This window comes from Zonotrichia albicollis, chromosome 1, assembly GCF_047830755.1.
Source record: "Zonotrichia albicollis isolate bZonAlb1 chromosome 1, bZonAlb1.hap1, whole genome shotgun sequence".
In the NCBI taxonomy this organism is placed as follows: Eukaryota; Metazoa; Chordata; class Aves; order Passeriformes; family Passerellidae; genus Zonotrichia; species Zonotrichia albicollis.
The window spans coordinates 60,189,129-60,214,882 of record NC_133819.1 but is presented as its reverse complement, the minus strand read 5'-3'; the positions used below and the strand labels follow the sequence as shown (position 1 = coordinate 60,214,882).

The window sequence follows — 25,754 nt, the reverse complement described above, 5'->3', positions numbered from 1 at the left end:
TCTGGTAAAAGCAGGAAAAAACCAATACATGTAACATATAAAAGGTAATGTCAACTCACCAAGATGAATCAGTCATGACATTCCTGCCATCAAAGGAGTATATTGGAACATGAATGTTGAATTGTCCACCATTTCCATCAAATATAGATTCCCAGTTACTGAAAAGGGTTTGTCCCTGTAAAAATTTCAAAGCCACTTTTACAAACAAATAAATCCCTAATCTACTCCAAATCCCACGTCTACCTTCATAGACTTAGCTGGAAATTGAAAATTTAATCTGCATTTAAGGACCCTTGTGATTTCATCTTTGACACAAGTTTCTGCATAATGTTCCTGAACAAACTTGTCTTGTCTGTCAACTCTATGCAAATAGCTGTCTGGTCCATGCCTTTGCCTCAAAGTTGTCTCTCTGTTCTGCTGTCACTCCAAAAATTCAGCTTGATCATCCCCTGTCCTTTTCCTCCTAAAGCATTGTTTGAAAAATTGCTTGTAACTACCGTAGCTGTAGAGAAAATATAGACATAAATTGTAGTGGAACTTCTGTTAAGGTCACAGTTTTGTGAAAAGTGTTGCAAACATTCAGGATAAAACCTTTGCATTTGGCTTCCTCTCAAACTGCTTTTGAGTTTTTCCAGTCAAGGCTGAAACAATATTGTCTTCACAAATTTCTCTCAAGGCTCTGTGTTTGCAGGCACTTCAGAGCAGCATCTGTTCAACGTGTTCCAAGCGTCATGTGTTATTCCTGTAGGTTTCTTTGGCCGCCTGTCCTGGGAGCCAGCCAATGCTACAAAGACATGGTTGGTTTTCCTCAGTTTTGGAGTGTGTCTGTTTATGTGAGACCACAAAATGACTCATGCTCTAGACTCTCCTCTCAGTTCCATTGGGGTATATCCAACATCATGCCTAAGCACAGAATTTGCATTTTTCTTTGAAATGAGAAAAATAGGCATTTTATCCTATGATCACACTAAAAGGTAGAACATAATAACTTCATCACTGCTTCTTTGTTTCTTGAGTCTGGCTGTGAAATATGAAGCAAAGCTGCTTCTTTACAAAATGCAGTTTGGGCTGAAACTTAGTGGTTTTGCTATTTTCCAAGATTTTTGAGGAACCTACGGCCTATCCTAAAAAACAAGCACTAAGTACCCATTTTTACCTGAAGGTTGACTACTGGCAAATGGTGTCGGTCTGTTTTTCTGACAACTGTGGCCAGATCTTGCAGGTGTGATGAGAGGAAGGCTCTGTAGGTGGATGTCAAACCAGCAAGCTGGGCCTGCCGAAAGCACTGAAAATCTGCTCGCATGTCACCGGACAATGGGAAGTTCAAAGCCACCAGATGCAACTGGAAGAAAAAAGAAGGAAGGGAGCCATTTTTAAGAAGTTTATGGCACAAGGAAGATAAATCTTGGAAACAAACAAGTGCCCTCTTCTCCTGCCAGCACAGAACACGTACCCTTCATAACAAGTATGAAAGTTATTTGTTGCCATAATATTACATTTCTCAGAGCCATGAGACCCTTAGCAGAAATATAAATTCATCTTTCAATGTTCAGGAAACTATGAATATTATGTACTCCTAAAAATAAAAATCTTTTACAAGCAGCTAATATTTTCAATTGGAAATCCTGGAGTTTTCATATTAACAAAATCACAAATCCAGCAAACATGGAAAAAAGTAGTAAGAAGTGACTAGGTACCATTTAAAAATAGAAGAAATAGCATGCTTAAGTCAAGCAGCACAGATGCAAGAACTAATCCACATTTTTCCTTTTTTTTTCCTTTCTGGTTTCATTTTTTAGATATGTCAGTTACCTTGCTTTCTTTGTCTAAATATTTTAAAGCCTTTTAAGTAGAGTCTTAAATTCTAAAGTGTCCATCTAAGCCAAGCAGCACCACGAAGATTGAAAATATTGTAACAAATATTTTAATTATTTGTAGCACTATTGTTAGTTTAGAAGTTACTCTGTATTGCAGGTACAATCATTAAGTGAAGAGGTATTCCCAACTCAGTCAGGAGCTTTTTTTCCTTTGAGATGGAAAAGGGGTTGGGATGATGAAAACAGATCTGGAGGGAACAATTTCAAATTGTGTTTGAGAAGTCTGAATAAATTAAAGAAGTGTATTTGTAAATTTCTGAAGTAAATCTCTGAGTTTGAAGAGCAAATATCACAACTGTCCGTAAAGATGCAAACTGTCACATTACAAAGCATGGCTCTGCAGGTGCAATACAGATCTCATACTTACTGCTGGTTTTCCATTGTTCATATATGATACTGGTCTCAGTGCTGGAATAGACTGAAATCCCTGTTATTCAAGCACAAGCAAAAAAATATGTTAAATATCAGAATTGTACACACTCAGTAATTTTTTCAATAAAAATTTAATTACACCTGGAGTCCTGCATGAAAGCAGCCTGCTCCTGGTAGGAGCAGAAGAGCAGATTAGGAAAATCAAAACTGAAAGGGTAAGGAGGATGTGAAAACAGAAAATGTAATGGGTAGAAACACTTCTCAACCCTGTTAATTGTTTCAGGAGCAGCAAAGTTTTCTTTTCTAATTATGGCAAGTATGAGTAAAAAGCCACCAACCAGAGCAGATGGGAAACTCAGGTGGTGTCAACTGGAGGCTGCAGAAAATTTCTTATAACTTGAGGTCTAGACATTTTTCCAGTGTGCTAGGTGAATTCTCCCTGACCTACTCTAACCCTTTTTATTTGTTTCTGTCCATGTTCCTTCTTACTGCTCCTTCCTAGCACTCTCTTGCCCTTTCATTTTCTCAGCAGATCAATTAACTTGTCATCAAAAAACCTTCTCTATTCCCTTTGCCATTTCTTGGTTTTCATCCTCCCACAATTTTTTGGGACAGACACCATGCTCACATGCAGGGTGCTACAATAACTTGCAGAATGGGGTCAGGCCCAAACTAACAACTGAGGCTTCAGAGAGCATCCTCTGCACCCTTTAAAGAGCACCCTCTGTGGGGTAAGCTACATTCAGGTGATGATTATGGTACACTGAATACAGGACTATAACCTTTCAAAGAAAATCTGCTTTCCAGAAACCCTTTTCTGACCTTCCTTGAAGGGAAGAGGGCTTGATATGACTGATTCTTATGGAACAGTATTCTGCGGATTTGTGGGTTTTTGTTTGCTTTTTCTTCTGTTTGATTTTTGGTCTCTTTTGTTTTGTTTTGGGGTTTTTTGTTTGTTTGTTTGGGTTCTTTTTTGGATTTTTTTTGTGGGCTGCTTACTTTATTCTGCTTTTTGTAAATGTTGCTTTGTGCCTTTAGTGTTTGGAATCTCAAAAGATACTGGAAACAGATTACTCTCCAAGCAAATCAATTTGCAAGCTTATGTAGTGGTAGGATGCTTATTTTGAACTGACAAATCTTGGTGGAAAATCACATTGTGCAGAGATCTGCATACTACTTCTGCCAAGCGTATCACACATCTAGACTCAGTTTTCCACACTCCAGTATTTTGTACTTACATGGCTTGATATGGCTGGAGGAGGAGGGCTGTCAGCAGGGATAGGAATTAGCTCACCAAGCTGAAAGGACCAAAAAGGAGATTAGAACCAAAATGTATCATCAGGAGCTTCTGAATTAAAAAAAGGAGTCTTTGCACCCACACTTCTCTCTCTCTGTAAAAATATGTCCCTCACCTTCATTGTGAGGAAGGGAGTTGGAAAATATTAGAATGCAGTGCAATAGTACCTGCAATTTTCTCCATCCTTTCTGAACACGGATAAAAACCTCACTGGTTTCCCTCAGATAGATTAGTGTACCTTCTGCTACATAATGAACTTTTTCCAACATGCCCTCAATGTTTTGGAATGTCGTAACCTGTCAAATAGGAAAGTGAAACATACTTCATCAGACACAGAAAACATTTTGCAAGTTAAGTAGTCTTATTTGGATACATAAATGTCAAGGCTTCTTCTGCAGGAAAGTCAGTTTTATGTAATTTAATCCATAAAGTAATATGAATATCTTACTACTTTGGCATACCAGCATCCTCATTCTGTGGATTGTAGTAGAACAACAGCAATTTCGTACTAATTTTGTGCAGAGTGAAGATTGTGCTCCTACCATTTTGCATCCTGGGTCAAAATGCCAGAGTTCAGAAGAGAACTGCAGTAGTTTAAAACTTTTTTTTCCTCATTTCCTCATTGACAGAAGGCATATGAATGCTTTATAAATAATGCAGACCCTACTACAGATTAGTATTTTTTTATTAATATTAAGTAAGCTCAGACCTTATTAATCTTAAGTAATCTTAAGTAAGCTCAGACCTTCTATCTGAGACAGTAGCTCCCAGCCTGCAACTACAATCTTCTATCTTGGGGCATCAGTCTATGAACATTTGTTTCTCCCCTGAGAATTGCAATGAATGCCCTCTGCTAGCTTGAATACGGCTTTTGGGGTTGGTTTTCTCAGGCTTTTTTGGTGTTTTTTTTTTGTTGGTTGTTTGTTTATTTATTGCCTTTTTTTTACAGAAACTATGAGTTCTTAGTTTAGAACCTACTGAGAATTCTGCCTTAGCTATTTTTTTTTCTTCATGGATATCTTAGACCCAATTTTGATTAATTTAATAATATAAGAAAAGGAAACAAATTTACATGCAGTCTCTGGCACAACAATTTTTAGAATTGCTAGGGAAACCTGCAGTTTGCATCTTAAAATTATGTGATTTGTAAAATATTCTACTAAATAAAAACACAGGATGGAGCTTTCACTCTTCTTTCAGTGCTACCAGTGACCACCAAAAGTTTTGAAGAAAATTTTCTACAGCAAACTTCCTTATTTTGCTCTCTTACCAGATTCCTGGTGGCAGGTGACCCTGGCTCTCCAGGAGGACCTGGTGGCCCAGGCATTGCAACTGCTAAAAAAAAAAATAAGCATACAATACATGCTGAAGGTCATCTTTTTTGAGAGAAAGAAAGGACTTTGTGATAGTGTCCAGGAGCAGCAGAAGTTTTAAATAGCCGTAGTCATGTCCTTAATAGCTCAAGTCAACTACAGAAAATACATTCTAAGGATTTTTTAGAAGCAATGATGGAACAGTCTTTTCTCTATTTTTTGGGAGGTTAGGGCCAACAGATTGCAGTCTGTTGTAGAAACTGCAAATGAAGAAAAAAACCCACTTAAATTGACCAGAATGCTGTTCTGTCAGCTAGTGCACATGGAAGAGGAAGAACTTTTTGCTCCTGCCCATATAGATTTCGAGGGACTCATAACATCTTTTGCTCTAAAGGCAAACAAAAATTTACTTTTCCTTAGATGAAATATTCCTGTGTGTAAGCTCAGCTTGTGTTACAAAGCAAAACTGAATTTCTTCAGGGGTATGAACTTGGACTACTAAGGCTGCAGTCCATACCACCTAGTATCTAGTATCTGTCTCTATTCCAAAAGTGAATTTCTTCATCTTGAGCTGTTTTCTGGAGTAAAAACTTCTTTCTTTTAAGTCAAGAAAGACTGAAAGATATGGAAGACTAAAAGCATGCATTTTGTGCAAATGCATGTCATGATAACGGAATTTTGAAGTTGTTTTTAAGGAGCTTCTACACAAGTTTGTTGGTTTTGTGAATATTTGTTTCTTCTACACAAGCTTGTTTGGTTTTGTGAATCCCAGAAGAACCTCAAAATCACCTTTTGCAAGAAGAATTTATGCACTGAGGCAATCACAAGGATACTCCAGAGCAGGTCCCTCATGCCAATGGCAGGGGAAGGAGGCCAGCTCTCAGAAGTGTTTATAGCTATTTACCTACAGATAAGCTATTCCTCTTTCCCTGTATTACAATATTTGAACTTCATACTACAGTATGTGAACTCCATAATTACAGATAGTAATAGCTTTAAAAGAGGTAACGGAACCTCGAAGATAGGGAATAAATAAACATCTGTTCCGAACATTTATTAAAATGTGCGCTGCCTAAAGAACCCTTTTACAAAGCAAAGAGGAAAATGTGTAGGAGGATGATGAAGACTAATGGCGGAGAGCATAAATGAAAGTATAGGGATGGAATACTAATAATAATTTGTTTTGTCTGACGGGGTCTCTTAGCTAATATCCAGTAGTACTTACTCCAAATTACACAGGAAAAGGTCTGAAGACCTTTATGGGCTTCATGGATGCTGTAGGTCTGTCTGTATCGTGATGGTCAGGGGCTGATTCACATGAAGCCCATATTCCAGTGTTGAACATATTAAGGATTTTTTCTTTCTCAAATATTATTCAGAGGGTGAATACTTCTGATAGACACTAAATTAATAGTATTGACTGGATGAGAGATCTGAAGTCTCCCCTGCTGTATGAGGCTGACCAGGTTTAAGAAATACCTGGAGAGAACAAACTGAAGAGAAGTATGTCTTCTCCCCAGACTAGCATACTGGAAGCACAGGTCTTGTGGGAAAACAGGCTAATTGTTTGTTCTCAGGAATGGAGAACTGTATTTGTTAGACCTGTCAAAACTTCAGGAAGAACAGATCTCTATTACAGCATCTCTATTCAGGTAAAGTCTCCCTTTCCACTAGTACACCATCTTCAGCTGAGGTTAAGGAATGCTCTGCTCAGGTTTCACCTGGCTGGATTCCCATGCTGGTCACAGATCCTAGAGGAAGGAATCAGTCATTTTCTCAGGCATATCTGTCAAGTAATGTCAGAAGACCCCAAGAACCCATCCACCAGAAACCAAGGCTGGACATTAACAGTATGAGGCTTGTCACTAAAAAACCTGTGACCCAAAAGGAGTCATAAAGCACAAATATCTTGTACTGTGACACCTGATTTCTAGCCACATACTCCCTTTGATGTCACCTTGTTTGCAAAATTCCTCTCTTGATGTGACTAATTGTGGCACATTTTACTCCTTTTCCAGTAAGTTGAAAACCATTAAAGGCAGGGTAAGCAACCTGAAGTTCCAATTCTATTCAGTATTTGCATAGCTTAGAAGCAGCTCTCCAGCAGTCTGATTCTAGACCTAAACTCTGCTGTGGGTACTGCCTTTTCCCCAGAAAATCAGAGAAGCACTTGGGCTGGAAAAGACCCTTAAGATCATCACCTCCACCTGCAACACCCAGAACTGCAAACTCTGCTACTAAAACATGTCCCTCAGTGCCATGGTTGTGCTTCCAGAGATGGTGACTCAACCACTTCCCTGGGCAGCCTGTTCCAGTGGCAATCCTTTAGGTGAAAAAAAATTCCTAATATCCAATTTAAACCTCCTCTGGTACAACTTGGGGCCATTTTCTCTTGTCCTGTTGCTTGTAACCTGGGAGAAGAGACTGACCCCCTCCTGGCTACACCCTCTTCCAGGCAGTTGTAGAGAGTGGTAAGGTCACCTCTGAGCCTCCTTTGCTCCAGGCTAAACACCCCCAGCTCCCTCAGCTGCTCCTCACAGGACTTGTGCTCCAGACCCTTCCCCAGCTTTGTTGCCCTTCTCTGGACATGCTCCAGCCCCTCAATGTGCTGCATTCTTGTAGTGAGGGGCTCAAAACTGAGCACAAGATTCAAGGTGTGGCCTGGCCAGTGCTGAGTACAGTGGGACAATCACTGCCCTGCTCCAGCTGGCCACACTACTGCTGATACAGGCAACCTGGCTGTATCAGGCTACCTGGGCTACCTGGGCACTGCTGGCTCAGTTTCAACAGCTGCCAACCAGCACCCTCAGTTCCTTTTCTGCAGGGCAGCTTTCCAGCTACTCCGCACAGGGTTGTTGTGACGCAAATGCAAATGCAGGACCTGGCACCTGGCCTTGCTGACCCATAGAGCTGACCTTGGCCCATTGGTTCAGTCTGTCCAGACACATCTGTAGAACATTTCAGCGGATCAACCTTCCCACCCAGTTTGGGGGCAAACTCACTAGAGTGTGCATTTGATCCCCTAGCCCAGATAACTGATATTAGATAGATCTGGAACTCAATATTGAGCCCTGGGAAAACCCCCTTGTGTTGGCCACCAGTTGGATTTAATTCCATTCCCCACAAGAGGAGTGTTTTGTCCCAGATTTAGCCAGCTGGTCAATTTGATGGATTTTGCACAGCTGTCAAGGTAACCTATCTCTACTATGCAGATTTCCTCCCAGTCACATCCACAGCAAGATACTTCACACAATAGCACCTCCATGGCACTAGTCAGTGAAAACTGTCTGCAGAGAAATTGTCCCTTTTGTGCTCTCAGTTCCAGCTTCCCCCCAGGAGAAGCTGGTGGAGGGCAGGAGGAGAGTGGGAAACAACCCGCTCAGGTATGCAGAGAGGGTGGGCAGGTGGGACAACCTGCCAGGTGTGAAAGAATTGGTCATGTGTGGGTTGTGGGCATGTGGCTGTACACTTGCACATGCACTGAAAAGCTCACCTGAGCCATATATTGCAGGGGGGCCTGGTGGTCCAGGTGGTCCAGGTGGGCCAGGAGGTCCAATTTTTCCATAACCTGGTAAGCCAGGTAGGCCTGGTAACCCTGGAGGTCCTCTGGGTCCAACAACTGAGTCCCCTTTTGGTCCCTGTCAGTGATGAAAAGTATTTCCTTGAATGTATTGGTTTCACTGTTGCAGGGCCATCATCTCTGGTGGCAACATTTACCAGGTGCCTGCCACTACACCACCATTTAGACATGAGTCTGTATGTAATTTTCTCCAAGCAGGCACTTTCATTTTCATAATGGAAAATGAAAATTTTAACCATATACTGATATTAAGTAAAGGATTTAAATTTTGGAAAGCTTTCTGAATAATCTCATACCTACCCCTGTGCAGCTGATACCTGCAAAACTCTCAACAGTGCTCTCAAAATCCTGGATCTCTACTCTGTTCATGCTGAGACTGCTTGCTTTGATGGGCTCAGAGAGTTTGTGGAAAACTTTAATGTAAAGTGTGTCTATGCAAGGTGTACACTTCATGACGAGTGCTGTCTCCTCCCTCTTGTGATCAAATGTTAGCCCTTAGCCTCTCCAGCTGCCAGACTTGCAGAATAAAAAGGCTTCAACTTCCTTCATTTTCAGTTTAGCAGTGTGTCCTCAGCCTGACTGAGGAGGACTTCTGCTCCCTGTGCTCACACCATCCTGCAGACATGGAACACACTGGACTCTGGACAAGGAGAGCTCAGCTGTGCCAGTAGAACAGTTTCTAAACAGGGATATGGTTCTCAGCAATGTGGAATAGAACTAGGGGGATTTTTAAGGGTGGTCTGGCTAACTTAGCACTTAATCCTCAGCTGTTTCATTCATGGTTCTTGACACAGACATGGAAATAGAGGAATGCAATGCATGTAGTTGGTACCAGATCCCAGGGATAAACTAGGTTACAAAGAACTGGTGCATTTTATTCCAAAGCAGCTGTGGTGGCAATGGCCAGAAGATAAAATTAAAAGGTAGACAGTAGACACTGGTTGAATTTTATAGAAATGGTCCATATGGCTACACACTGGTCTTTTCAGTCATGTTTTTGGATTACTAGGAAATTAGGATTAATTATTTAGATAGCCTGTAATTTTCAAGTCAGCCTCTGACTAATTTTATATGGCTTATTTTGGTATTATGGGGGCATAAGTAGTAGTATCACAAATTATACACGCTGCTTTGATTTGTAATGCTGTTAATAGCATGATCTACATACTGGTGTAGCTATATGAGACAGCTGAGCACAACATTATGCCAGTATTTCATAGCAAAGTAATTCTGTGCACAACAGTGAAGTGTCTGTGTTTACATTTAATGACATTTTCTCCTATTCACCTAGCACCTAGTAAGTTTTTATATAGTTCCTAGCAATCCTGATGCTTGTCTCTTTTTAGTGCCTTCTACATCAATTCTAAATGGGTAGTCACAAATGTTCCCATTCTACAACCTGCATGACTTACAATTAATCCTGGTCTTCCCGGGGGTCCAGGAGGTCCTGTCAGGAAAAACCCTCCATTTGGTTCTCCTTTTTCTCCTTTTACACCAGTGACTCCATTGTCTCCTTTTTCACCCTTTGAAGAAAATGTATTTTAAAATGTTGAGCTGAAGTGAGACCAGAACACCATGCACTGACCTTTTAAATTTACCTGAAATCTCTGAGTTTTGTAAAGGAAAGCACTTGCTTGAAATGTTTTTAACATCACTTTCTTTCTTCTTCTGTGATATGGGATGAAAAGGAATGGTTTCTCTATTGAGGCTGCAAGGCTCACACAGGGCAAGGGCTAGGGGAGGTGGGGTTTGGTGGAGGCAGAGAAAATGCCTCTGCTGCTGTTTCCTGCTATTCTGCCCAGCAAAACCTTGTTCAGTGCTGTAGCTGGAGGCGAAGAGAGAGTTGGAGGAAGCATAAAAGCCTGGCTTTGCACTTTCCTCTATCATCAAGGAAAAACCAAAGCAAAATTGACAGGGAATGGACAGCTATTTGAAAGTATTTGACGAAGTGAGCAGAGCATGGTGGGAGTGAGCACCAGAATAACAGAAGAGACACCACACAAAATTGCAGATACTTGAAAGAGTATGTCTTCTGTTCTGCATGGCCGATTATCAGTTAGTTTGGGAAACAAAGCAATAGGTAAGAAGCAGCATTTAATTACTGAATTATTATATATCTGTGCAAGATGAGCCACAGCATTTATACATCCTCCTCACATTATTTTTTTCCGTTTGTCTGCTTTTTTTCCCCTCAAATTTTTTTTTTTGGTTGACTTTTTTCAGGTTTCTGAGAAATAAACCTGTGGATAGAAGAGGCAAAGGGCAAAGCAAAAATGGCAGGTATCTGCAGACAGCCAGAGGACATGGCTATGTGCAGCTCCTCCTCTGACTTTTAGTCATTGTAGATTCCCAATAAACATGACTCAAAATGTTTCTTTATTCCAGGCCATTTTGGGGAGTAGAAGGACTAGATGAAAAATGAGTTCTTGGCAGTTAAATCTGTAAAGCTACAGACTGTAAGGTCAAAGAAACCCTATCAGCTTTGCCACATGCATGGAACACTTTATACCATAGGAATAACTTGGGTGTACTCAGCCAAGCAGAAATAAAGTCCTAAAACAAGGCAGCATTAAGAGTCCTTCCAAGAGACTGCCAGCACAACACTTTTGATAGCATCATTAAATGATAATTCAATTTACATTTTATAAGTTCTTCTACTGATATTCACCTAAAAATATTTAGAAGAATATCATATTTTTCTTAATTTTTGTCACTTGTAGCAGTCAAGAGAATAATGGAACAGAGAGAGACTAAACAAATTAAGGTATGGGTATACTTTGCTGTAAGAGCTTCCAGGAAAAGTAGTTTCCATAATTTAATTTTATTCAGCATACTAAAAAGATAAATAACATGACATGCAAGTGATTTCTACCTCCTTTCCCCTTACCCAATGTTCTAGAAGCCCTTTAGGTAATGGATGGCTTTTACCTGAGCTGACATGGAAACAAAAGCATTCATTTAAGGCAGATATGTTAGGTAACAGTGAATTATGAATCACTTTAATACCACTGGGAAGGTAAAAAGCCTCAGTAATAAAGTTTCTTTCAAAAGCAATCTTTATAGACCTCTGACAACTGCTATCTCTATAGTCATAATACACTTGCCTATGTAGCTAGAGTTTAAGAAATTAATATAATTTGCAGTTGCTGATGCCCTTATATTTGTATATTTCACCACGTTGCATTGGTTTGTGCTTAATTTATAGTAAAGTACACTTTAAAAAAAGCTTAACAGAACTTAAACACAAATGGGATATAATTACCTTTATGCTATTAATAAAGTGGCTGAAATATGATGGAGGCAGAGGTGGACCTGAAAAAGGAAGAAAATACAATAAAGTACAGTAATTATCTGTAATTTTCCTTTTAAAAGCACTGCTTTTGGTATTACTGGTTTAGGAGTTTAAAGGAAAACTATTTCCAATAAGGGCATTAACCTTTATCTCAAACATATTTTTAGTTTTGTTCCCTAACAAAGCAAGACTTACATAGCCTATCTTGTCTGTGCCTCGTCAGTCCCTCTTCCACCTTAAAAACATCTGAATCTGATTGGGATTTCAGAAAAATTAGAAGCAAAGAAGGCTCAAGTACAAAAAATCCCAATTTTCTGAAAACATAGCAGCTGGGAAGAGGAGTGAAAGAGAAGTATCCACATTAACCCCTTTGATGAAAGTCAAGGAAAAAGAGAAGCATTTCATATGTTTTGCTGGTAGTGGGGTGATCCATCAGTAGATGTGTGATCTTTCCTGCAAAGACAATACCAGAGCTGACAAGAGAAAGATAGTGTTGCTACTGTGCTGCAACAATTGTACAATAACTCTTCCTTGACATTTTTCTGCAATGAAAACCAATAGAACAAGTGCTGTCTGCCAAAATTGGTCAGTCAAAGCTGTCAAGCCAGCACAAAAGGTTCAAAAAGCCTTTAAATATTATCTACTTGATATACATTTGGAAAAAAACCCCCTATTTTGCAGTTTCCCATAACAGTTCAGTGCATTTCCTTCAAACATGTTTTGATTAATTTTTGAGATCTTTGGGCCCAACCCTCTGCAAGCCCTAGGGCTCATTTCCCAGTGTGCCACCTCAGGTAAAATTAAATTGAGCAGACATTGTCGGGTGGAAAAGTATTCTCATTATGGCACCTGTTTGGATTTTATTCCAACCTTACCAATAACAGTTTGCAGCAGTGATCTGCTTGATCCTTGTGAGGGAAGGGAACAGACTAGTGGAATGGAATGGCAGGTGTCCTTCTCAGATGTTGCTTAGTGTTAATGTCTACATTAAGCACTATCTGAGGTCTTTCTAGGATGACCAGCAAGTAGTCTAGGTCTGAATGAAGCCCATGCTGAGTTTGCTCTCACACTTTTTGTGTTGGCTTCATATTTTTGCATGTTATCAATTAATAGACCCTGTTTATTAATAGACCCTCACCTGGAGAGGTGACATTTTGTGGGAAGCAAAAATAAATCCACTGCATGGACAAATACCACAGTTCAAAAAGCTTTTCTCGTTCCTGGAACTCGCCAAATGTAGTGAAAAGAATTTCAGCCACCTCCCCTTTAGAAAAAGGTTTTGAAAAATTTCCTGGACTTTAATTATGCAACTACTGGCTTGTACATTTTCCCTCTCCATGGTTATGTGGACACCAGTGAGAACTAGAGAACTGCTTCATATGAAAGAATATTTTAGCAACTACATCATTAAGCAAAAACCAAATAGGAATATTTTTTAAAGCAGCAACAGAATTGGTCTTAGTTAGCATGCTTCAAATTAATGTTGAAGAAAATGTTGGAACTGGTTGATCTATTGGATCAAGTATATGAATCTCTGTTATTTTAGGAGAAAAGTGAATTGAGTTTTCAGTTTAACCAGAATTGTTGTGCTGTTTTCACCATCCTTTACTTGCTGCACTTTTACAGCAAAATCTTAAGAACAATCCTCTCATAATCTTCTCTTTATGAAGCACCTGAAATCATCAGATATAGGCAAGAAAATACTTATAAGACAATAATTTGCATTCAGTACAGAACCTGGAAAGGAACAGATATGTTCATGGTGGATAAGCCAGCACCGAAGAGAAAATTTTCTTATTTTCTGTTTAGGAAAGTTTTTTGCTTCTTCTTTTGACAAGTTAATTGATGACTGGAAATCACTAACTGCTTATTTTAAGATATTGGATCAGAATAAAAATTAATGAGGACTATACAGGAAAATTGATTTTATCACAACAAACAGGTGTTGTCTTCAAAATAACCAAAATGTCGTCTTCAGTCAGCAGAATTATGTCTTTGGAGCAAAGACAGAAATATCCATGTAGACCTAGTCAGGGGTTAATACAGTTATTATAAGGGGAGAATATAGTTATTATCAATGCATTAAAGGAAAACTACTATTAATGTGCTATAGCAACACTAATTCAATATATTGCATTTTCTATTTCAAAGCCTTATCTCAGTATATGAGATTTTTAAAATTGTACAGAAAATGAAGTGCTTGTAATTACAATCTTTTCAAACAGATGCTTGTTTCTGTAACTCTTTTTGAATTTGTAAGAATTAGCAATGTGTATCCACTTTCTGATACAGAAAGCAAATCTTTGGGTGAGGAATAATTCCTATGTTCCTAGGAACATAGGAACATATGCTTCTACTGTTAGTGAATTGGAATTTTCAGTGCACACAGACTCTTCATAATTTTCACAAATAAATCAAAAAATATTGAAAAATTGGTTGAAATGGAAATAATCTATTTCCACCTCCTGTTAGAAGTGGGACTCTCAGCAACAACTGACTGCCTTGAACTCAGAATGCACAGGTGTACCACCCTGAAATGTGAAGCACTGGATGTTAGCACAATTGGCTCAGAAAGACTGACAACAAAATGATATCTCAGGAAGTGCCCATTATGTTCTAAAATGTCAGAAAATCTGTGACCGGCCACTTATATTTCGATATCTATTCTTATATTTAACGCATTCCTAATGCTCACAAATGTACAGTCTGTCTTTTCAGAAGACATTTTGGATAACATTCTGAGCTTTGCTCCTCTATGTGTTCGTTCATCAGTGAACACGGGTATAAATATCTAGGCAGGTAAGGCAGCAGAGATAAGTATTCAAGTATCTTGCTCAATTGCTTTTCGAGTTAGACACATATTCCTCCACAGGATGTCAATGACATATTAGATTTAGTATACCTGGTGGTCCTGGAGCACCTCTGTCTCCCTTCTCTCCTTTTAAGTATGCTGAACTATGCAGTCCCCAGGAATCTCTGTTTGCTTTAGCGCCTGCCATAAATAGCATCACAAATTCATAAGAACTTGAAAACAGCAGAGACTGTAGCAGTGACAACCAAACCACTGAAAGTAGGAGCAGACCTTTCCATATATGTGGGGTACATGGTTCCTGTCCCTCGATGCCTCTCTCGCTCACGACCATTGAATGGCTGCCTGACTGTCCTCTCTTAGCAACCCCAACACATGCAAGACAATCTCTCTCACACAAAAATCTTTTACTCCCCTTTCCCTATCCACCCAGCCTAAAACTCTCTGAACAGACCCGGTTCTATTTTTCCATTTGTGAATTTCACTGGAGCAGATGCAGAAACAGTTCTTGAATTTCCCTTCCCTTCCCTTCCCTTCCCTTCCCTTCCCTTCCCTTCCCTTCCCTTCCCTTCCCTTCCCTTCCCTTCCCTTCCCTTCCCTTCCCTTCCCTTCCCTTCCCTTCCCTTCCCTTCCCTTCCCTTCCCTTCCCTTCCCTTCCCTTCCCTTCCCTTCCCTTCCCTTCCCCAGTTATACAATAATCAAGAAAAAGCAAAGAGCTCTTAAGTATGAAAAACCCAACCAAAAAAAAAAACCCACCAAAAAAACCCAAAACCCCTCACCTCCCAAAAATCAAAACCAACACCTCCTCCCCACAAAAACAAACAAAAAAACAAACACAAAACCACCCCAAACCAAAACAAAACCAAACAAACAAAAACTTATTTAAACTAAGGTACAAGGAAAGAATTACCCACCATGATCATTAAGAACTTCTTGATTCCCAGGATAGGGAGAGTTCACCTTCAGATAAAGAAATCCATTAAAAATCATCCATACATATTAATCAGTGGACATGCATTACTTAGTGTGACTGAAAAGCCTAGCAAGTTTGCAGGCTAGGAAATATTATAACAACACTCTAGGATTATCCAGTTTGACACGGTCTGAGTATTAGCTGATCAAGTTTTTATGAGGATTATGCTCTTTTTGACATGCAACATGCTTTCAGCAAAAGGGTAACATCATGCATTTTGGAGGCATCAGCAAATTCTACTCTTGGTTGTGCCAGAGAAGCATCAGAAAACTCATTCTCCAAGAACAATTCTGAATTTACAATATTGTGTTTGGAAGCAGGATTTGATTTTTGCCTGTGAGATGACAGCTTGTGTTTATAATTATGCTCATCAGACCAGGGCTATGTTATGTTTGATGGTAACCTGTGCTCCAGATGCATTGATACCACAGAGGGGAGACTGAAGCTATTTTACTCTATCCTCTTCTGTCACCAGCTACCTGTAACAGTGGGCACGCCACCTATTTCTGTGCCTGTCTTTAAACTAGGGACAATGCAGGAACTGAAATGTTGCACAGTGCTTGGAAATCTTGGTACTTTCTAGTACTATTTATAGGAAACTAAGCAACTGTATGAAAAAATGGAAGTTGCTGCATCTGGCTAATCCTGTAGTATCAGCCCATAGAAGTCTTACTCACATGGGTGGCTCCATTAACTTCAGAAGTTCAGTCTCCATGAAGAAAAACTGCTGGGGTTCAGTCTGTAGTTATTTATCAACACTCATTAATACAGGCATGAACAGGAGATTTCTTATCTATAAACTTGGATAGAGTTAGAAGATTACTCACAAATGTAGGACAGATCTATCCAGCACACTCATGTGCATGAAGAGATGTTTACAAGTACGTGTTTCTATTACTCGTGCACATTAAAGTTAGTGCTATTTTTCACTGATTTTAAACTTCTGGAGAAGTGGCTATTATTATCTGAAATTCAGAGAAAATAGGCTTGTTTTGTTTGAATCATTCCACAGAGAATCAGAGGAGAATGAAGGCTGGAAGGCATCTCTGGAGGTTGTCTAGCCCAAAGGAGGATCAGCTACATCAAGTTGTTCAGGGCCTCATCCAGTCAGGTATCAGAAGTGAGGCTGACAATGTATGTGTATGTATGTGATTAAGGACATCTGTTATCAATGTACTACATTGCTATACAATGGGAGTGAGAAGATTAAAGGGAGAAATTCATAGAGGTAAAAAAATGATGTGTGGAGGTGGTAGGCCAAAACTGCAGAAATGGCAAATTCCCATAGAGTAATGGCTATTTATCATTAATTCCTAAAAAGATCACAAGTTGGGATACAACTTTTTTCAGCAGTGGGGTTAGGGTGATGATGAGTATCAATACATTTAGCATAGAGGAAGTCAGGAGCTGTTTCTCTAAAATCAGCGAAAAAGAACTGGAATGCAAATTGGAGGAGAGGGTACAGCATTGCTTGGAGCTTTTACAGCTGTTTAGCAGAAAAGTATAACCCCACACTGTTCAGGGGTAGACTGTGGCTCCCAAAGACAGAATCCTTTCCAAATACATACCCCACAGTTTAACAGTAGGATATTGCCCTAGGAAAAGACTTCCAGGACTGAACTATGTTCACCAGTCATTCTAGGATGCAATTTCTGTAATTCATTAAAGAAAAATTGCACTAGGACATTCTGAAAATATGAAATCCATCTCCTTTCTTTTCATACTATGTGTGAAACTGCATGCTCTTTGAAGGTGATGAAGGCTTTTTCATACTCTTTGAAAAGGAGGGGCAGATCTTCACTTGATGCAATTCTATGTGGACAGAGTGCATTTGAGGGTCAAATAAAGAACATGATCTTTCTTTTCTGATGCATATTTCATGCCACAATGAAACACATAACAAATTTTATTTTGGACAGAGAAATTAAAAACAGCTAGAGACGTAACAACATGGGGACTGCATTTATACATATATCTAAAAAATACGTGTACCTGTATGCATACACATTCAGGTCCCCAAAGCAACTCCTAAACTATGGAAACACAAGCTTTGAAAGGCATTAAAAGTATTAGAAAAAAAACAAGTAATCAAAGTACTTTAAGCAAAAGAGCCTAGTGTTTCTAGTTCTGCTATATATTTTATACATGGCTAAGTTTTCATAAATGGCTAAACACTTGAAAATCCGTTATCCTGAAGAACAAGTAAAACACATCTCTGGTGCAAAGCAGAAGGCAGGGGGAGAAAAGCTGCAAGGTTATGGTGTTTAGGTGTACAGCTGCTTTGGTTATGTTCTGTCATGGCCATGCATCCTGCTAAGAGCAGATTCTGCATGTGTCACTTACTGGCATTTTGCAATGAGGCCTGGGAGGGACTGGGAAAACTGTCTATTGAAAACAGGAGGGGAGGGAAATTACTTTGGTGAGCATAGGTATGATACAGCATGTAACACACCACATAAACCTAACTGTTATGATGAGGCTAAGCCTGGAAACAAAATCCCCACCTCCCTAGAAGAAAGCCCAGCTGGCTGCCAGGTCTGTCATCATGTCCCTCTCTGTGGGCCATGGGGGCAAAACTCTTCCATGACAGTGGCTTTGGTTAAGAGATCTTTTTTCTCTGCACACAAGCAAGGTCACCCACAGTGACCTGTGTAGACTGAAACCAGTTTTGATGTTTCCTTTTGCAAAGTGCCTCTAGAACAGCACATTCCTGCTGCAAACCAGCCCCTGATGCCCAGTGGCACTTACTCCTTTGATATAAAGTATTCGTCCTGGGGGTCCGGGGGGCCCTGGGGGCCCAGGCAAGCCAGGAAGGCCCTGGTAAGAGAAAGTGCAAGAAGGAAGATATCAAACAAAAAATAAACCCCAACTGCAAACTGGAGCACCTAAAGCACTGCTTATTGAAACAAATTAAAGAGTTTATCTCTCATCCAAGGAAAATTAGGTTTTCTACACTGATCTAGATCTCTCAAGACTGCTAAAACTCATAAATTTTCAAGTGCCAGTCAGATAGGTGCATGCTAATTAGCAACGCTGAGGAGCCCTGCTAGAGGGTATCATTGCCTTTTACAAAAAATAGATGTCAGCTCTGAGCTGTGTAATTTGAAAACTTAGCACAAGGTTGTGTTCACCCTCCAGTCTACATCAATGCAAGTTTCTGTATGGTGACATATGTCATCTCATCAATAATTAGAGATCCATTAGATTTCATCTTCCCTGAGCACTCCAGGAAGGATGACTAGAATATGTAGCCTCCTTTGTTTACTTGTTTGCTTTAACCTGTCAGCCTGATGTACTTCATCTAGTTGCACTTGCTACAATAGCTTTTGTATGGTTAAGACAGACAATCCAGAAAACAAAAATTAATATGTTTGAGGTTATGGAGGAAAGGAAAATCTACTCTTATATTTTCTCTCAGTGGGTAATAATTTTTCCTGTATTCTCTTCCAATTAGAATTTATCTAATTTGTTTGTTTTCACTTTCTAGGAACTCTATTTCTACTTATACCTTCTTCCAGGGATGTAAGCCACATTCAGTACCTGGTCTTTTTTTACTGTGCAGATACCTAAATACTTACTAATTCTGCAAAGATACTTACCAATTCTCAGTCTCCCTGCTTCTCACATAAAGCAGTATCATCTCACTTATATTTATTATCTAGATGGACAAGACACTTGTGCCTTGTAGTTTGTGTGTCATATTTTTTTTTCTTTTGAGCAAACTAGAACCAGATTCTTATAACAGAATCCATTTATAAAAATTTCTCTAATGAAGTACAGTGATACTGACTTTATGCTAGCTCAGTAACATACCCTTGTAACTTTTATTCAGCATTATCTCTGATGCAGATGAAATAGCATTAGCTGCTGTTGTTGCATGGGTATCAATTTTCCTAGCACAGATTGTTGCATGACATCAGAACAACCACACAAATGACTGCTGTGGTGAAGCTCATTGTCTATGCTCAGCAGTGCTAGCTCTTGTGCTGTCCAGTTTCAATGTTTGTCATGAGACAACTTGTCTGAAATCTTCTCATGTGAACAGACTTGCAGCAACAGGAGCTTGCTTCATCACTTGTCATTCCACAATTACAGGCTGAGGTGAGCATGAATACGCTGTCACCTGTGCAGAGATCATTGTTTTGGACACTTGCACATGGCAACCATAGCAGGTAGCAGGTATTAGTGAGTGTCTCCTTGTTAGTAAGGTAGCTACCACTTCCCTGTGATTTGCTCAAGTGCCATTTGTATCTGGGCTAGAAAGGTCAGAGCCTGTGGGAGTATCTTCCCATCATGCGAGGTCACACTGGTGGCCTGGATCAGGAACTTCTTGACACATATTAAAAAGTCTGGAATTCCAAATCTTTTGCTATTTGAAGGTGCAATGGTAGCAGTGAGTGTCACACATAACTGTTACACCTGGGAGCTGACACGACTATGTGTATCTGCAAGAACTGCCCAGACAGAGCCAAAAGCAGACTATTTAACGACTGCTGCTAGAGAGGAAAAGTAGCAGAAACACAATTATTTCTAAAACATTTCAGGTTTTCAGTCCCATCATCATTTGAAAGGGATCAGTATAAATCAGACTTCAGATTTTAACAGATTTTATTTTGCAACTAATTGAAATACAAAAAACTTACATTAAATGCTTCACCTCGATCACCTTTCACACCTCTCAGTCCATTCAGTCCTGGACGGCCCTGAAATAAGTAGAAATAATTTATTATTATAAATAATAATAATAAATGTCATATATCTTGTCAGAAGCAAGATTTCCCACTTTATCCCACTTGAGAGCATAATACATACTGGGCGTCCTGGGAAGCCAAGCTCTCCTTTGGGTCCAGTAGGTCCTATTGGTCCCTGAACAGAAAAAAAAAAGTAATTGTGGCCCATTTTGTTGATCTATATTTGATTATTAAGAATAAGAAACATAATTTTATATCTACATTAAAAATCAGCCTGTGATTGCATGTGACTGCACAGAACATCCTCCCTGCTTGCTCTACTGAGTGATCTCAGAAGCTGAGGACTGCATGTAACAGCTCTGGTTTGGAAAAGACCACCTATCTGAAATGAAGTCTGAATTCCCAGACCCTTGTAGGGCATGCAATTCAAAACTGGCTCACCATCTATTGAAGAAAAATTAAATGCATCAGTCAGGAAAAGAAATGAAAGTTAGAGATTATATGCTTTGTTCATCTTCTTTCTTTGTTCATCTTCTTTCCCCCCCACCCTTTCTCATTTCTAATTATTTTTTAAACATGCTCTGTGAGGAAATATTTGTGGATTGGCTAAGAATTCATGCAGTGCCAGGCTTCTACTTGCCTCACACCAGCCTGGGTTTGTGGATTCATGGGGCTGATAGTTGAAACAGAATTGCTCCTTCTTTATACAGGTTTGACAGATTCACCAGGCTCCAAAAAGTAATACAAGCCACTGCAAAAAGAGGGGACAAGCAGGCTGCCTGGGAAAGGTGGTCCAGGACTATGGATGGCCTATGATGGGGCATTTGCAAGCATGCAGCTTCCAGGCAGCCTGCAAGTGATCAACAAAAAGCAGCAAATCTGAGGATCTACAAACTTTCAACTGATGTCAGCTTCCTGAAACTCAGCGAAACCACAAGGGTCTAGACAAACTACATACAACTACACAAACATTTGTGTCAGCCTTTCTGGTTTCATTTCCTTTTTTTAGTCCGCTGAAATGCTGAGATACTCCTTCTTGCATTACTTGTTAAATAATCTGTCTGTAGATCTCACACAGATACCACCTACATGTGACAGTGGGTGTGTTTAACCCTTCACATGATATCTTTTCAGTGAAAAGTGATATGTACATTAATGAAAAATTTATCTGATGAAGAAGATAATTTCTCTTATTATCTAGCTGAAATTCATGGATTAATTGTAATTTTTCTCCTCCTGAAACTGAAAACTGGATTAGACCTGAAATTCATAAGCAGTTACCATATGAACATATTATTTATAATGTCACCACTGTAATCGGAATTTAAAGCTCACTAATGTCAGCTGAAACTACTTGCAGCTGGTAAGACTTTTATTAATCTTCTATTTTATTTCCTGTTTGAAGGTAATTTCTACCTCTGTGAACAAAGTTAATGCCTGTGTCTCAATCAGGCAAGAGATTGCTGGTGAATTTCAAATTTCAATATTGTGCCCCAAAATTTCAAAATTCACATTTCCATGATACCACATCCAGTAATGAAGTTTGGGGGGAAAAAAAAGCAATCAAAAATGTTAAAAAAAGGCAATCCAAAAGCATTTTCCTATTTCACTCTCTGGTACCTGAGCCTTTAAAGATTATGTAAATCTGAACTTTAATCAGCAGTGAGAACAACTAGAAACAGACTTTTTCAGTTTAAATAGAGAGCAGCGTCTGATCCCATGCTTTAACTGGGATTTCAAACATTACCAATGCGAGAGTTGACTCAGCTGGGGCCACCTTTATTATTCTCTTTAAGTGCTAGCCCAGTCTGTCAGGTGTTAGCAACTCCCTGAGAGAAGCCAGCAGTCACAGCTAGAAGTGAAAGAAGGAAGCGTGGAAGCCACAGGAGTTTTGCTTACCACAAAAGTTTCTTTTACACCAGCACAGTAGATCTGGACACTGAGGTTCTCACTAAGTGCTCTCCTTCAGTGATATGCAGCCGTTTCCTTCACCCACAGGGAACAGCATGTAAAAGATCCTCATTTCCCTGGTGGCAGGAGCTTGGATTCAGTCTGTTGCTTCTGCTTTTGCTAACAATTGTACTGACCTCTTGACTATCCCTAGTTCTCATCTGTGAAACTACTACTTCTCTGTAGCTCCTTGTGCTCCAAGCTCCTGTGATCCTACCTTCTGTCCACCTAAAGTCTCAAAGAGGGGCAGAGCAACGACTTGGGATTTGATTTTAAATTCTGGAAATCTGTGTATAGGTCTAAAAGCAGAGAGGAACAATCAGAGTCCCTCACTGCCTCAAAGTTGTTCCTGGGCCAGAGGCTCCTTTGGAGCAAACTGGAACAGAACTATTGCACTAAAACCTTCAATAAGTTATTTGTCAGGGTTTCTGACACAGCACTTGAAGTCTATGTACTTTTGCTGCACAGGCCTCACACTAACTACAGATGGATGTTTTTCTATGGGACAACACCAAATTGTACCACCCCATTAGCAGTGATGATCAAACCTGAGTACTGCGCTCAGAAGAGAACTGGCTGAGCAAAGCTTTGAGACAGGCTCCCTGTGCCAAACTTTCCTGAAGTGTAACCATTCGCACCAGTGCTGGCAAGAACTTCCTCGTCTGCTTGCTGAAGTGTATGAAGGCAGTATAAAAGGAGATGTAAAACACAAAGTTTGGGGCTGAGAGGAAAAGGACATGTCCGCTGGATGCAGGCTGCACAGCAAGTAGCAGTGAACACAAGCCAGAACAAGAGGAATTCCAAATAAATATGAGGACAATTTTTTTACTTCAGAGTTTGTCAAATGTTTGGAATGTGCTGCCCAGAAAGGTTGTGGAATTTCTATCCTAAGAGTTGTTGAAAACTTCACTTGACAAGTTCCTGATTTTAAGAGACCTTCTCCAAGCAGTGATGTGCTCAAGATCATCTCTGAAGTCCACTTTCATTCGAAGTTATTCTGTGTCAAGTCAAAAGGGTAGATCATCTTGCAGTCATACAAAGAGAAGGAAAGGAGCATCCTTTCTGGTAAGTTAGGATAGCCTCCTCAGGGTATTCTGATACACAGTAATTAAAAAAGAAGTTACTCAGCAGACCCAGTTATCCCCTTTGGAAGGCTACAGAAACGGATGTAAAAATCTCCTATGTACCTCGATGTGCAGAAATGTCAACACCCCACTAACATTCACTAAGGCACAATAGTGACCAGGCTACATGAAAAGCAGAAGCAAAGAAACATCCTTGACATCCTTGATTTTTTGAATACTAGACTAGAAGAAATTGGGGCCCTAACACTGCTGAGTCTGGGCAACTGTTCTTATCTTATAACTAATTCATTGTGCTTTCTTATGACCTTCCATGTCCAGTCAAAAGTATCAGACCAAATACCTGAAAGAAGGCCTCTAAATCCTGATTTTGGTACATGGTCCTACTCTGCTGCCTGGTGTACAACTTTCTCAGAATCCAACACAGTTGCAATTTATTGGCATTGACAGAAATTGAGCCAATGCAATTAGTTGTTTTAATGTAAATCATATAAACAGAGAATAATTTAGGTGGAAAGAGAGGGATCCTCTTGCACAACCCCTTGCTTACAAGACAAACTTGTATGTTAGGCTTGTAGTTTAGGTCATGCCACTCAACACCTTGTTCGAGAATCCATCATCTCTCTGGGCACTTATTTCTATGTTTAATCACTTTTAACATGAATTTTTGCCTTTATATTTACATATGTCACAACATCTTTGTTACTTGTCATTTTCCTGTGCACATCTGAGAAGGACCTGACTTTTTTTTTTTAATAATTCCCTTTCAGGCCACAGCAGGGAGCAATTAGAGCTCCTCTTAGTCTTTTATCTTCAGAGCTAAACAAACCCAGTTCACTCAGAGCCAAAAATCATTTAAGTTTCTAGCTCTGATGATATTTCACAGTTATCTTAGACAGTAACAGATACATTTGTTCTACCAGAATTTAAGCTCTGCATCAAATCAGTAGGTACTGCACCACATATGTAACAAGCACATTCTTTTCTGAAGGGCACTGATGGCCCTGAAGCACAGATACTCCTTACTCAGAAGGAAAGAAAAGCTAACCATGCTACCTTTACATTTACTAATATTTGTAAGGCCAAAGCAAAATTAAAAAATAAAAAACTATTCATCTTTGAAAACATCTTACCATTGGTCCCACTGGTCCCATCACTCCAGCTTCACCCTGTTGAGGACCAACACAGAGAGAGAGCAATGACAAGGAGAATTCCTGCAATGTCTAGCAGAGGTGGCTGATAACATGGCCACCAAATAATTCTGGAGGAGCACAACACAGTATTAGCTCACCTTCTCCCCTTTTCTTCCTAATAATTCAGTTAAAGATCCATCAGCAGAAATGATAGCTCCTGGCTCTCCCTTTTCACCCTGCAATTATCACAGTAATTACTGTTTACAAATCAGTTCCCAGTGAATCAGAAGTCAAGGGACTTGACTTCAACAAAAGCATTACTTTTGTTTGAAGTACGACAGATTAGTCATGCTGTGATATCAAACATAAAGTGATATCAGTATGAGTAGGGTGAATCTTGATTCTGGGGAAGAAAAGAGATGATCTTTCTAAAAACATAATAAAGTGCACTAAAAATATCTCCCTGAGAAGAATAAGTTCTTATTTTTCTAAAAAGACTTAATTTGCTCTCCATAGAGTAAGTATGTGAAACATGCTGTGTTCACAAAAGGTCTCTGCAAAGGCAGACAGGTTATTGGTGTCTTTTTGTGTACCATCAGCTTAATGGTCAGTAAACCCTGCTGGAAATGTCCTGTCTTGATAGACCAGTAAATGTTCAGATTTTACTATCAGGAAAGCATGAATCATTCTCTCTACGTACCTTGCAGGATGCAACCTCATTAACTTTACTGAAGGTCAAGTCCTAGCACTCAAAACTGTGACCCTCTGAAGTCCTGTTCCACCACCATGAATAATCACTTCTCAGTGCTAAGCGCATGGCTCCCATGCTGGATCATTCAGCTGTAACTTTCCACTTCCTACCTCAGGCAGCTTGCTACAACATCTTTCCCAAGATGTCATGGAAAAAATCTAGCTTGAAGTTAGCAATTGCATTGCTGATTAAAATGCCAGTCCAGGTTATAGACCTTTCATTGAACTCTAGGTGCTGTAACTCAGTACTTCTCACAGGTTCTTAAACTGTTGTGAGTCTTTCAAGTCTCCCTGAAGATACTTTGGATACTTTGGAGTCTCCCTAAGACTTGGTTGGCTTCACCGACTTTATCTGCTGTGAGGATTTATGGACCTGAGATTGAATTTCATGATTCTATTCTATTCTGAATCTGTAGATTGAATTTTAAGTAAAGGTGTCTGTACATCTTCACTGGAGTTTCCAAACTCCATCACTCTTGAGCGTAGCCTGGTGTTCACAGCTCAGAAACACCATCGGATACATCACCATGTTTTTGGTACATCCAAAATTAAATGCTTTCAAAGCTTTGAGTTCTTGCCAGTGTGGACACCAGAAGCAAACAAAGAGCACCAAGCAAAAAAACAAAAGTAAAAAC

General features: G+C 39.7%; 1 protein-coding gene across 7 annotated transcripts in view; it reads right to left on the bottom strand.

Annotated features, from left to right (window-relative positions):
- The window catches only part of COL15A1 (collagen type XV alpha 1 chain), a 120,073-nt gene that overhangs the window by 2,158 nt on the left and 92,161 nt on the right, over positions 1-25,754 (bottom strand). For all 7 annotated transcript variants that reach the window (XM_074542218.1, XM_026790202.2, XM_074542216.1 and 4 more), the window contains 17 exons: positions 24,528-24,605; positions 24,370-24,405; positions 20,326-20,379; positions 20,157-20,216; positions 18,262-18,330; positions 17,857-17,898; positions 15,455-15,500; positions 14,634-14,723; positions 11,702-11,751; positions 9,852-9,962; positions 8,353-8,497; positions 4,817-4,881; positions 3,714-3,842; positions 3,488-3,547; positions 2,245-2,304; positions 1,157-1,342; positions 60-175 (listed from right to left, as the gene is read on the bottom strand). In XM_074542218.1, coding sequence (XP_074398319.1) covers positions 60-175; positions 1,157-1,342; positions 2,245-2,304; positions 3,488-3,547; positions 3,714-3,842; positions 4,817-4,881; positions 8,353-8,497; positions 9,852-9,962; positions 11,702-11,751; positions 14,634-14,723; positions 15,455-15,500; positions 17,857-17,898; positions 18,262-18,330; positions 20,157-20,216; positions 20,326-20,379; positions 24,370-24,405; positions 24,528-24,605 — 1,397 coding nt within the window. The remainder of the gene's footprint in view (positions 1-59; positions 176-1,156; positions 1,343-2,244; positions 2,305-3,487; positions 3,548-3,713; positions 3,843-4,816; positions 4,882-8,352; positions 8,498-9,851; positions 9,963-11,701; positions 11,752-14,633; positions 14,724-15,454; positions 15,501-17,856; positions 17,899-18,261; positions 18,331-20,156; positions 20,217-20,325; positions 20,380-24,369; positions 24,406-24,527; positions 24,606-25,754) is intronic.